The sequence below is a fragment of the Phocoena phocoena genome, chromosome 6, assembly GCF_963924675.1.
Source record: "Phocoena phocoena chromosome 6, mPhoPho1.1, whole genome shotgun sequence".
Classification (NCBI taxonomy): Eukaryota; Metazoa; Chordata; class Mammalia; order Artiodactyla; family Phocoenidae; genus Phocoena; species Phocoena phocoena.
In genome coordinates, this window is record NC_089224.1 from 81,327,596 (window position 1) to 81,340,612 (window position 13,017).

The following is a 13,017-nucleotide window of genomic DNA, read 5'->3' on the forward strand; positions in this document are numbered from 1 at the left end:
GATTTGCCAGGTTTTCCATCCTGGAAGGAGGCCTTTGTTGGAATTGTCTCTGAAGACTAAAGGACAAGGAAGCAGCAGCCTATTTATGGCAGAAAGCAAAACAGTATGTTTTGATAACATAAACTAGGACAAGGTGATTGCAGTTGTCAACAGCCAAAAATTGTAGAAGGGGGATAGAAGAGTATCCTGGAAAAAAACATTTCTTAAAAAGCATGCAACTTAAAGAGGCATTTATCTAGAACATGTCATCTCTTTAAGGGTATCAGAACTCAACATTTTGTTGTAATTTGTTCAAATTTGTTCAGTAAGTTGGAGGGATGGGTTGTCACATGGTTCTATCTATTGTTTTCAAGGGTTTGTTTTTCTCTAGGAGGAGTCAGATTTCATTGGTTTTCAGAGATTGAGACTTGTTCAGACCCAGCCTTAGTTAAGGCAGAACTATCAACTACATTCTCTTCTCAGAAACCTACACACATCTCCAGCAGCCTGAGTCAAAATCTCAGGTCGACTCTTGCTCATCTGGCTTCCACTGGTGTCTTCCTTTCCACTTCCTCCCTTTCCTTCCCTTGAGTCTTCTCTCAACCTGGTCCTCCCTGAGTGCTTACTGTTATATCCTCTAGTTCTCTGGATTGTTGTTGAGCATTTGCTCTGTTGTGTGGTGTGTTGGACCTTGGTCTTTTTTTGTGAGCTCCACAGTATTGTATTCTCCTTTTTCAAGGTACAATTGTTGGGCTTCCCTGGTGGAGCAGTGGTTGGGAGTCCACTTGCCGATGCAGGGGACACGGGTTCATGCCCCAGTCCGGGAAGATCCCACATGCTGCGGAGCGGCTGGGCCCGTGAGCCATGGCCACTGGGCCTGCGCGTCCGGAGCCTGTGCTCCGCGACGGGAGAGGCCACGGCAGTGAGAGGCCTGCGTACCGCAAAAAAAAAAAAAAAAAAAAAAAAAAAAAAGATATAATTGTTTACTAACTCCATGTTCTCCTCCCTGTCAGTGTAAGCAAGTCTGAGCCTGGAACCAAAGATGACCGTAGAAAAACAGAGTAATATTAATGAATTCCTGTAGCTTTCCTTCTTCCAGGTTGCTTCATTTGTGTTCTCTTCCTTTAATTTAGGTATGTGGGCAGAGACTATTCTGCTGCTCAGGAATTAATGGAAGATGAGATGAAGGAGTATTACAGTAAGAACTCGAAGGCCACGCCCGTCCAGACTGTGCAGATTGGCCAGTTGCTGGCTGTGAATGCTGAGGAGGACGCCTGGTTACGGGCACAGGTCACCTCAACAGAAGGGAACAAAATAAAGGCAAGCATTATGAAGACAAACGTTATTTTTCAGATGAAAATGTTGCTTCTAATATTCTGTCCTCTCTAACTATATTTAGTTTTCCCCAGAAGTTGAAAAGATAGTATCTGTAAAAGATTATCTCTGTCAACTTTTAAGTCAGTGGTAGTTATATTATCTTAGAATTTTAGTTTAAAAAAAAGAAAAAAAATTCTTCTCCATTGTAGTACCATAACCCATGATGTAAGTAAGCAGGAAAAAAATCTCTGTTCCTATCCCCCAAGGTTATATAATGAATACTGATCAGAGCTCTGTGGGCTTCTTATCAAGGTCAATACTTTGGAGTGAGGGAAACCATACTGATTAGAGGAGATGGCATTCTTCTCTCCCTTCTTGCACAGCCAGCTGAGGAGAACCCCAGATAAGACTTGGGCCATGCCCCAAGTCTTGCCCTCTTGGTCATCTTGGAAAGGTTAGAGGGCTCGTTCACCAGTCTCTTCCCTCAGAGGCTCTAATACTTCCAGACTTGACCACATTCGTGGTGATCATCCTCTGCTCCATTGCCTCCTTTTTCCCTCAGCTCAGAGACCCAGAATCGGAACTCACTCATGAAGGCACAGTTTTGTCTAAATTTTGTAAGCAGGGTTAGCACATCTCAGAACCCTTAGCACTGCAGGGGGCAGGAAGTCCAGGTGAACAGGACCCCAGTCAGTGTGGCCCCATCACTGCTTTGTGTTCACTGAGAAACCTGAGTGACCTCTAGTCGATAGGAGATAACTGCCCCAGACATTCCTAGCTAAACTTCAGTCTACTTGCTGACCGTTTCCCTGCCCTTAGGAAGTCTAATACAACTTAAGCTATTTGAAGGCACAGGGATTGCTTATGAAGAGAAGAACCATACAAACCCCGGTGACATGTTAACAGTGCATCAGTGTTTATAATAAATGCTACAAATACTCCACAAGGATATCTCCTAGTCTGCGATCTATAAGGCAAAAATAACTTGGGCCTTCCCCTTCCTTCCTTACCTCTACTTTGGGAATTTAAGCTCTGGAGTCAGTTAGACCTGAGTTTAAGTCCCAACTCTGCCACTTCTAGCTGTGTGGCCTTGGGAAAGTTATTTAACTTCTCTGATTCCTTACCTATAAAATCAGACACTATCATTATGCTAGTATCTTCCTGTTAAACTTTTCATTCATTTTTTCCACTGTCCTAGGGCAGGAGACAAGACTGACAAGTCCTTGTTCTCGAGAAGCTTATATGCTAGTAAAAGAAGACAGATAATGAACAAGTATACAATAAATAAACAGGACGATTTAACAGCAGTGAAGGAAATAACCAGGGTGCTGTGATAGAAAATAACTTTGAAGGAAGGGATAAGCAGGGAGATGTGATCTGGTTTATTTGCTTCTAAGATTGTTCCAGTGCCCGTGTGGGGCATGGATTGTAGTAGTGTAGAGAACATGGATTGTAGTAGTGTAGAGAAGGAGAGTAAGACTGGTTAGATGGCTATTGCAGTAGCCAGCAACTTGTGACCTGAATTAGGGTAGAAACAGTGGAGACAGAGGTAATGGGACGTATTCAGGATGTATTTGGAGGTAGAACTGATAGGACACTAATTCATCGGATGTGGAAGAGAAGGAAGGAGAAGATTCAGGATGGCTGCTGGGTCTGGGACTTGAGCAACCTGGTGGATATTGGTGCCATTTATTGAAACTGGGAAATCAGGGAAAAGAACCAATATATAGGAGAATCAAGAATTTTGTAGGACCTGTTAGGTTTGAGAAAAGCTATCAGATTTCACCTGGACAAGCCTGGAGCTCAGGGAGAAGTCAGGACTGGAGATGTAGCAGCAGGGTGGGAGACATCAGCATGTAGGTGCTACTTGAAGCCATGGGACTGGGTCAGATCTCCTTGAGGAAGAATCACCCATAGAGCAGAGAAGGGGACCCAGAACTAGGCTCTGAAACACTTCAGCATTTAGATGGTGGGTGTGAGAGGAGCAAAGAAGACTGTCAGAATGGCCAGAGAAGGAGGAAAACCAAGAAGGCAGTGTCACGGAAGCCAGAACAGGAAAGTACCTCATAAAGGAGGAAGGAACCAGCTGTGTCATTGCTTCTGAGAGCTGTGAGCTGGTGTGAGGAATAAATAGAGCAGCTTGGTGTGTTTTACGGTGGCAAGCTCTTAAGGCAGCAGTAGTTGTGGCAGTCCTGGCCTCATCTTCTTCCCCATATCCCATGAACCAGACAGAGATGAGTTTTACCCTTTATTAGGAGAAACCCCAGCTACTTGGAAAGTCTTGTTTCTCTTGAATTTTACGGTGCCTGACAGGAAGAACAGGTTCCCTCCTTGCTTTCCGCAGAGCTTGCTGAGTATGAGAAACAGGAACATGCGGTCACCCCCTCAGGTTGGTGCCAGTTTGGCCTGGCGCAAACCCACATCCCAGGGGTGTTTTCTGGGTATCACTCAGGTGGTGCTGTGAGACCTGCGGCCACTTGAGGGAGCCAGAGACCCAGGAATGAACTGGGGCCCGGTGCCACGATTATGAGCCTGCTTGTGCTGATCTCAGGGCCAAAGGACACAGGACAGAGGGTGGTGAGAGTCCAGCTGGACAGTCCATGGGCAGATGTTTTATGAGCCGCAGATGACATACAAATACATGGTATCGTGATTCAAAAGAAGAAAGAAAAGAAAACAAGCTCCAGACATTACAGAAACCCTTTGAAGATTTTAGAGCAGTATTCTTTAGTCTCTTAGTGCTAGGAGTACATTCGAAATTGCCCAGGAATCATGATTTCACATACTATGTCCTATTCACAGACACGTTGTCTCCATTTTAACCTAGGAAGAGCAGAATCCAAGTTGTGGGTGTTGATAGCTATTAAAGGACACAAAAAGCTGCGTGAATCCTGAGGCCTTTGGGAAGGAAAAGCAGGTGCTAATTAGGGGTTGGAGAATTGGCTGGCTGTAGTGTGGGGACCCTGCCAGGGATCAAGGCCTCGGCGGGCACTGAGTCAAGATACGGACTCTAAGAGATGATCCTTTCCAACGGGGGATATACAGGCCCCACAGACACGGCTATCAGGTGGTCAGGGAAAGGCGTTAGTCATCTCTCTATTCTTTTCTTCCTTAGATTCTCTGATGGGGAGAATTTTTCTTTTGTATACTTACTGTCAGAATCTTGGTGCTCAGAAGCTGTGGACTTTATTTTACTGCAGAAAGTAAAACTCTGTATTACTTGGTATTTTCTTTGCCATGCCTTTGCCCTGCGTTTTTGTGATTTGTTCTGTATTTGTAGTAACTATCTGCTTTAATTAGAGAAGTGTACTAAGTTTTCAACACTTTCCCTCTGATTCCTAGTTATCATTCTAAACCACGGCTTAATGTCTCTAGATTTATTTTTCTCCAAAAAGAAAAAGCCGTTGGTTATATAGTCCTTCTCAACTGAAGGTTTTATTAATACACTAAAAATAATATCCAGGCTCTCCATGATCTGTGATGGTGGTGAGGAAGTGCCATGCAAGTTTCTGTAAACACAGAGCTCTGTCCAGCAGACTTGGGACCTTTTCCTGAATTGGATGAAGGCCTAACCCAGCTTCACAGCCCCCAAAAAACCCAGAATTACCTACCTTTACAGTGTAGAATTCCATGTTATCCAGCCATGACATCATTGTTGTCATTGACAGAAAGCATCTCGGTCCCTGGAAGCATAACAGCTGAGAGCAAGCTGTCACAAGTGCTGCTCTGGGGATTTAGAATCTGATAAATACCACCAGTGTGATGCCTCCTCTAGAAATAAATAAGGATCTGCCTAAGGAAGCAGATCCTTAGTGGAGTTGTATAAATCAAGAAAGAATAAGGTGATGTAGGCATTATGCCAGCAAGGAAAGGGTGGGGACAGTCAGGGCTGGCAGACCAGGTACGTGTGCTTCTGAGAAGCTGACAACAGAAGGCATCGGAGTTCAGCACTCTCCCTCTTCTCCCCTTTGGCAAAGGCGCAGCGGAGGAGTGCGGCTTGGAAGTTAGGAGCCCTGGCACCCCTGGTCCCATTCCCAGCATTCCTCTTCCAGGCTAAGTCAGGGGTACCTCCCCTGGCATTTTCCAGGCAGTGGTGCCACTTCACATGCCGATTATGGGGTAAAATGAAGCCAGTTCAATGCATCAAGTGATTTTTTTTTTAAGAAATGAGGATAAAGAGTTTTATTTGAACCTAAACGTTTTTGTTTCTGTTATCATTAGGTATGCTATGTTGACTATGGTTTTAGTGAAAATGTTGAAAAGAGCAAAGCATACAAATTGAACCCGAAGTTCTGTTCACTGTCATTCCAAGCTACAAAGTGTAAGCTCGCAGGTAAAAGGAACTTTTTTTAAAGTGCTCTCCACTTTGACAAACGTATGGACACCAAGCAGGGAAAGTTGGGGCCTGTGGGGGCGGGGGATGAACTGGGAGATTGGGATTGACATATATACACTAATATGTATAAAATCGGTAACTAATAAGAGCCTGCTGTATTTCTCTTTGTAAGATTTGATCATTATAAAAATGTTACAATGTTTTAATATATTTTTGTTACATTATATATAACATATAGCACATTTAACTTTATTATTAAAAAGCCTGTTGGACATCTGAGAGGGTTTGGTTGCTGTTGCCGTAACTGCCCTAGTAATAGCTGTTCGAGGCCCTGTATCGTGGGATACAGGATCAGTGTAAATCATGTTGTTCGACCTGTTGTAAAGTGACTCCCAGCTTCGTTCCCACTGAGATGGACTCCGTGGGTGCTGCTTGTTAGCAGGGAACACTCCCTCGTGCACCCAAGCACGAGTCCAGCTGTGGGTCATGTGCGGTCTCTGGCACTGTCACGTATCACTGTTCTTTTCTTTCCTCCTCAAGGAAGCGTAGAGAAATGCACATGTGTGAGAGTGACGTGTAGGGATGACCTGAAAGTATGGGGGGCACACGTTAATGATGAGGAAAGACATTGGAATATGTATGCCTCATGCAGGAGAGCCAGAGCTATATTCAGAAAACTATCAGAATTGTTTTCATGAAAATTAGACCTGTGAAGAAATGCCTCCTTCCCAGCAGGGATGTCTTTATGTCAGGGGAACTGGGTTTGGCTCTCTCTGTGAGATAAATCTAGAGTGATTTAAAAATACTGGTACAAACCTGTGGGAGTTAGTTTTGAAAAGAACATATCAAGAGCATAGGAAAAGATTTAGGATGCTGAAATGAAAGGTTTGATAAAAGCTATAGAGGTGTGTGTCTGGAGAACAGAATATGAAAAAGAGAAAGGTAGGTCAGAAGGAATCTGTAAACTTTTGCTTACGGATTTAAAGGGGGAAAATATAGAAATAGACATTGTAGTACCATTGGGGAAATGATGCCCTAGTTTAATTAGTTTAATGAATTAACTTAGAGTTGTCATATTATGTTATATGAAATTACAGTTTTCCAAGAATTTAAAGAATAATTAGACTGCAATAAAATTCACCTAATACCCACATTACATTAAACAGTATTTTACCTTTCTTTCATAAATCTGAAAGTTCTTTGGTGTCCTCAGGGCCATGATGGTTTACTTAAAAAGAAAGAATGAAAGGGAGGGGGAAAGCTTGTCTAAATTTTCAATAAGTGCATGTTCATGCAAGAAATAATTGTGCATATTTAATTAGAAAATGAAAAAACCAAGGGTATATTTTTAGGAAGAGTGTTACAAATACATGACTGGCAGACATAATTGGCTGACAACTTCTTTATGTGTTAGTCTTTTTGTTTTAAATATGTGTTTGTCAGTAAAGTGAAGGCTGTTTCTCCTAAGGTAGAAATTCAGATTGATCGTCAACTTTTCTTCTTGTTTTAAGATTGCCCGCCTTTGTGTAATCATTCAAAAGGGCATTCATGTTATAATAAATATTTTTAAACCTAAGGGTGGATGGTATAAAGAAGATTGTATAACAAAGCTTCCCTATTAAATTTAAGAATTTTGTAGTAGATTCATAATTGTAATAAGTAGCCAAAACAAACACAATCTCTGCATCTTAAAATGATTCTTCTAATTAAGTAGAAATTTAAATATTCAATATTTTTCAGGGTTGGAAGTTCTAAGTGATGATCCTGATTTAGTGAAGGTGGTTGAATCTTTAACTTGTGGAAAGATCTTTGCAGTGGAAATACTTGAAAAAGCTGATATTCCACTGGTTGTTCTGTACGATACCTCAGGAGAAGATGACATCAACATCAATGCCACCTGCTTAAAGGCCAAATGTGACAAGTCACTAGAGGTTCACCTTCAGGTACCACTGTGACCACTGTTGTCTATTCACAAGTATCACAGGAAAGAAATTCACCAGAAAAGAACGTTGTACATTTTAGGCTAACACTAGATAGAGACAGATTACGTATGTATTGGGGAAAAAAAGGAAGGAAGGGAGCTAAAAGGAGGGGAAATGCCAAAATATAAATAGTAATTATTAAGAATTGGATTTTTGTTTTATTTTCCAGTTTCCACAATGAGCATATATTAATTTTATATGAAATTATTTTGCAAAGATAATAAAGGAGGATAATTCAAATGAAGGGAAAATTAGATCAGTGAAGATGCTTATTAAATTGCTAGCTTTAACATTTTTTAAATGTGAAGAACATAGATGTCTGTACGAAAGGACACTTTTAAATAAATTATAGAGCAGCCACTCGAAAGAATGAGATGTTAAAAATGATCATTTTTAAGGCTTCATAGCAACATTGGGAAAATATTTGTTTTAATAAGTAGAGCAATAGTAAATTGCCTTTATATTATGATTTGACCAAAAATGGCTAAAATTAAACCTTTACTGTGATTATAATTTTTTAAAGTTACTAAAAATTCCTGTGGCCCATGGACGTGAATTAGAAAGTAAACTGATAATGGGATTGATTTTGTGAGAGTTTTTTATTTTTATTTCTGTTAATGCTGCAAAAATATGTTTTATATAATAATTCTTTTTCTAAATTAATGGGGAGAAGATAAACCAGAGTTAAAGCAGAGCTAAAAATACTCGTAGCCTTTCAGACAGTAGAAAGTGGTAATAATATAATGTGTGCAAAATGTCTACTCTGTGCCTGACACAAACGATACCAGATATTCCTTTTGGAAAGAGTGGTATGCAAACTAGTTTTTCACATTCACGTTACGAATTTCATTCTATCTGTCCTCCAGCTTGCTTAGAAGATTGAAAAGCGCAGAAATTTTCAATGAGCTACTTAGATAGATCCCCTTAGGTAGGTAAGAGCTGCACTCTGTTCTCACATCCTTGGTGTGTCCTTTGTTTCAGGTCGATGCCATGTACACAAATGTCAGAGTGACTAATATTTGCTCCGACGGCACACTCTACTGCCAGGTGCCTTGTAAGGGTTTGAACAAGCTCAACGACCTTCTGCATAAGATAGAGGAATACTTTCATTGTAAGGTATGGCCAAGCAGCATCCACCTCTAAGATGAGTCCTAACATTGCAAACAAGAGGAGTCACTAAATTGTACATGTGTAGTAAGTTTTGTATATTTTGAGGTAGACTCTCTAAAATAGAGGGTAAGAGCCCCAGACTTCAGAATTTAAAACAAAAATAAAAATCCCCACTAGTTTCTTCATGGTAAAATGAGGATAATAATAGTGAGTACCCACAGGATTGTTATGAGGACTAGTCACAAGGCTGCTTATTATTAGCACAGGGCCTGGCACATAGAAAGTGTGCAGCGACCGGTAGATTTGTCATTCACAAGGTGCAGTTGATGAGCCTACAGTTCAGCTGCCTGTGACTGTCTGCTCGAGCAGCTGGCTCCTCTGCCTGGCCAAAGACGGAACCGTGGAATTTAGAAGGAGAATAAAACTTCCGAGGCATCACTCCCCAACCTCTTTATGGTCCCTGAGAGAACCTGCGCCTTGGAAAATGTGGTTCTGCAGTTTACATTTATTAGTAATCTCTTTTCCCTTTAATTCTAGTATTATTTTCTGAATCAGGATCTGTAGAGGTTTTGTTTTAAGGTCCTAAAGGGACCTCCTTACCTCCATTTGGACATTATAGTTGTAATCCACAATATGCTGTGGTTTCCAAGTGACTAAACTCTGATGCCGCTTCATCTCTGACCCCCTCACCTGGAAGTGAACCCTTGCCTCTGACCTACAGAGCACCCCGAGTGCCTCATGACACTTGTACACAGCATTGTTTTAGCTGTTTGGGTATTTGTTTGCTTTACTAGAGTATAGGCTTCCTGAGGGCAGAGACTGAGCCTCACCAGCTTCTGGTAAGTACCTAATTCATTTAGGTACCGTAGTAACTTATCTAGTGTCTTACATAAAATAGGTATTCCAAAATAGTTGCTGAAGTGGATTAAACTTGTATTTAGACTACAGCCTAGAATCGAGACGTTAGATCTATAGCTTTACCTCTTTCTCTGTTACAGATGTCTTAGCTTGTATCTCAAGGTCATTACTTAAGTTTGATTTGCGGATCTATCCTAGAGAAATCTGAGACATCCAGAGGGTGACTGTAGTTACTCATTTGCACGCACGTGCTTATAATCTATAATGGTGAAAAGCACTCTTGATAGTTCTTAGTGCCCTGGAAACTCAAGTGGAAGGAGACATTGCCTTTGGGGAGAGTAGAAACATTCACCCTGAAGGAAAGAGGCAATGACAGGTCCCCCATTTCAAGCTGCAGCAGAGGAGGAGGATGAAAACACTGAACAACATTGAACTGGCACTGATATCCATATTTGTGTTGATAACGTTTCTTTTGTTTTGGATTAAAATCTTATCTTTGAATCTTGAATGTTAAAAGATGAAAAGAGGAGGCCTTATGAACAGCTAGCCTAACTGCTTCCCTTTCATACAGGCTGTTCATTTTATCGGATTCATCTTCCCTCTTTGTGTTTAACTGATGGTGCCTGAGCCTGGATGAATTATACTGACCTCCATGCTAACATTTTTAGACATTTTAACAAGGCTGATTTATGAGCCATGTGCAAGGAAGGAGGGTAGATGGCTGCCACCAACATATGAGAAACAAGGCAGAAGCCCTACAACCCCTGTACATATGCTGTGTCCACTGTAGCACACACCTCGCCGAAAGCCTGATCACATACGGGTGAAGCAGTTTGCCTGTGCCACAGCGGTGTTTTTCTCATGGTGTAGCAACGTGCTCTTTGCTGAGAATAATAAGTGTCATGCGTTTCTGTTTTGCAGCACATGACCTCTGAGTACTTCGTTTCATTACCCTTCTGTGGGAAAATCTGCCTCTTCCATTGCAAAGGAAAATGGTTACGAGTAGAGGTAAAATCAGTCACTTGACTTTTTTTAAACTTAAGATGAAATATTTCAGACATATAAATGAGGTTTTTAAAAAATGGAGTAAGCATCCATATACTCATCACCAGTTTAAGAAATAAAACATGATACATGAAACCAATATACAGTTGATGCTCCCTGTCTGCAGCCCTTTCTTTTACTCCCACCCCGGGGGAGCTACCAGCTGAATTTCGTGTTTCTCCTTCCTATTCACTGCTTTAGACTTTTACTATATTTGTGTCTATACACACATACTTTTACTATCTGTATATTTCAATATAGAGATATTTAAAATGTAGAAGTGAATAGTATATATAATATTTATAGTAAAAACATGAATAAAGTATAACTAAATGAATGAATGTCTTAAAAATTTACACAAATTGTAAGATGTATTGATTCTTCTATAACATGCTTTTTCATTCATTATGTTTGTGATGTAATCTGTTTTCCCTGCTGTATGCTGTAACAGTGTACGAATATGCCAACATTATCACTCCATTCTTCTGACAATGGATATTTAGATTGTGTCGAATTTTTTCCTATAAACAGCACTACCATGAACCTTCCTGTGCATATCTCCCAGGGTACATATGTAGGAGTGGAATTTCTAGGCATAGGAAATGCCTAATTGCTCTCCAGAGTCACCCCTCCCTCGAGGGGTAGCCCTTTGAGTGTTCTGGCTTCTTGGGGGCATCTCATGTCCTCCCTCACCCCTGCCCAGGATGGCTTGGGTTTCAGTGTTCACATATTCCTCTATTTCCAGGGCCTAATAATTGTTTTATTTTCTTACAAGCTCAGTTATGAATTTGCAAGGAGGTTTGTTATATTTTGTCATAAATCTCTGTATGTTTTTCAAAGGTAGGTTTTGGATTTTTGTGGTTTCTTTCTTTTCTTTGTCTTCTTCTTCTTTTTTTTTTTTGATATCTATTTTGCCCAGTTAGTAAAATTGCAAATCTGGGCTTGATTTTTTTTTTTTTTCCACAGTGGTGCTTAACCTAGGTGCAAAGACCTCTGCTTACAGGGAGCGCCTGGACCCCTACCCAACAACTGTATGCAAATTATGTGTGTGTGTATTATGTATTTTGGAGGGAAAGTATTCATAATTTTCTTAAGATTCTCAAAGAAACCAACCCTAAGTAAGAATCATTGCTTTATTGAGTTTTATTACTGCATAGCAGCATTGTGATTACTTAATTGTACTGATTTTCCCTTTATTTAAGTAAATCTTGATCATGGCCACTTTAATGAAAGCATCAGTTTTGAAATAACTATTGTCAATGTGAATGTGTGTCAGAAAGTTGAGATCTGGAGTTATATGACTAAGATTTGGGTGCTTAGCTATAAACTTCAAAACATGATTTGTTAAAAAGAACATGACATTATCTGAATTTTAAAGCTCTGTGCTGTTTAGTGTATAATATATAAATGCACAAATACTTAATTTTTTAACCTTTTATTTTGAAGTAATTTCAGACTTTTAGAAAGTTGCAAAAATATTTTAAGGAGTTCCCATATGCCCTTTACCCACCATCTCCAATTGTTAACGTCTTACATAACGATTATCAAAATCAGGAAATTAACATTGGTACAATATTATTAACTAATCTGCAGAACATACTGACATTTCCCAGATTGTCCTCCATATGTCCTTTTTCTGGTCCAGGATCCCAAGATGTATTTAGTTGTCATGTCTTCTTAGTTTCCTCCAACCTGGCAGTTGCTCAGTCTTTGTTGTTTGTGGTCTCTTGAAGAGTAGCAGTGTTTTGTAGAGTGTCTCTCAACTTGAGTTTCTCTGTGTGTGGAATCAGGCTATGCCTTTTTGGCAAAAATACCTTCTCAGTGTATGCTCAAATACTTTAGATAAATATCTAGTATTATTTTTATTACTGTCAAGTTGTGTATTATCTACTTTTGAGGTAGCAAAAGTGTTCATTCTCTTAGTGATGCATAGAAAGTTAAGGAAAGAAAGATGGTTAATGAAAAGCAGATCCTGTGTTTAAGTGATGTATTTGCTCTTGACATTGTAACTTGTCTAAAATTTAGTGCCTATACATTCTGAACTTATTCTGTAAGTCCAACCAACTTTATTCAGTGCAGTGGCCACTACTCTCCCTGTTTCCCTGTAGAAGTGGTCTGCATTCACTCTGCACCATCTTCCAGTCAGTCCTCAGTCACTGCCACATGACTTCTGCCCACAGTCCATCACAGAACCTGTTCTTGTGAACAGCATCTTAATTTTGCAGTTGAATTAGTATCTTCCAGGTCTTGTCGTACCAGACCTCTTTGCTGCATCAAACAGTGTTGAAACTTGAAATTCTCTTCTCACTAGGCTACCATGTTATCAAATCCTAATTTTCCTCATGATAGTCTAATAATTCCTTCTCTTATTTTTCACCCAAACCTCCTTCC

General features: G+C 40.3%; 1 protein-coding gene across 1 annotated transcript in view; it reads left to right on the forward strand.

The window, feature by feature from the left end:
* Positions 1–13,017, forward strand: part of TDRD7 (tudor domain containing 7) — a 66,735-nt gene that overhangs the window by 37,253 nt on the left and 16,465 nt on the right. The window contains exons 7-11 of the mRNA XM_065879135.1: positions 1,113–1,299; positions 5,518–5,629; positions 7,373–7,575; positions 8,596–8,730; positions 10,504–10,590. Coding sequence (XP_065735207.1) covers positions 1,113–1,299; positions 5,518–5,629; positions 7,373–7,575; positions 8,596–8,730; positions 10,504–10,590 — 724 coding nt within the window. The remainder of the gene's footprint in view (positions 1–1,112; positions 1,300–5,517; positions 5,630–7,372; positions 7,576–8,595; positions 8,731–10,503; positions 10,591–13,017) is intronic.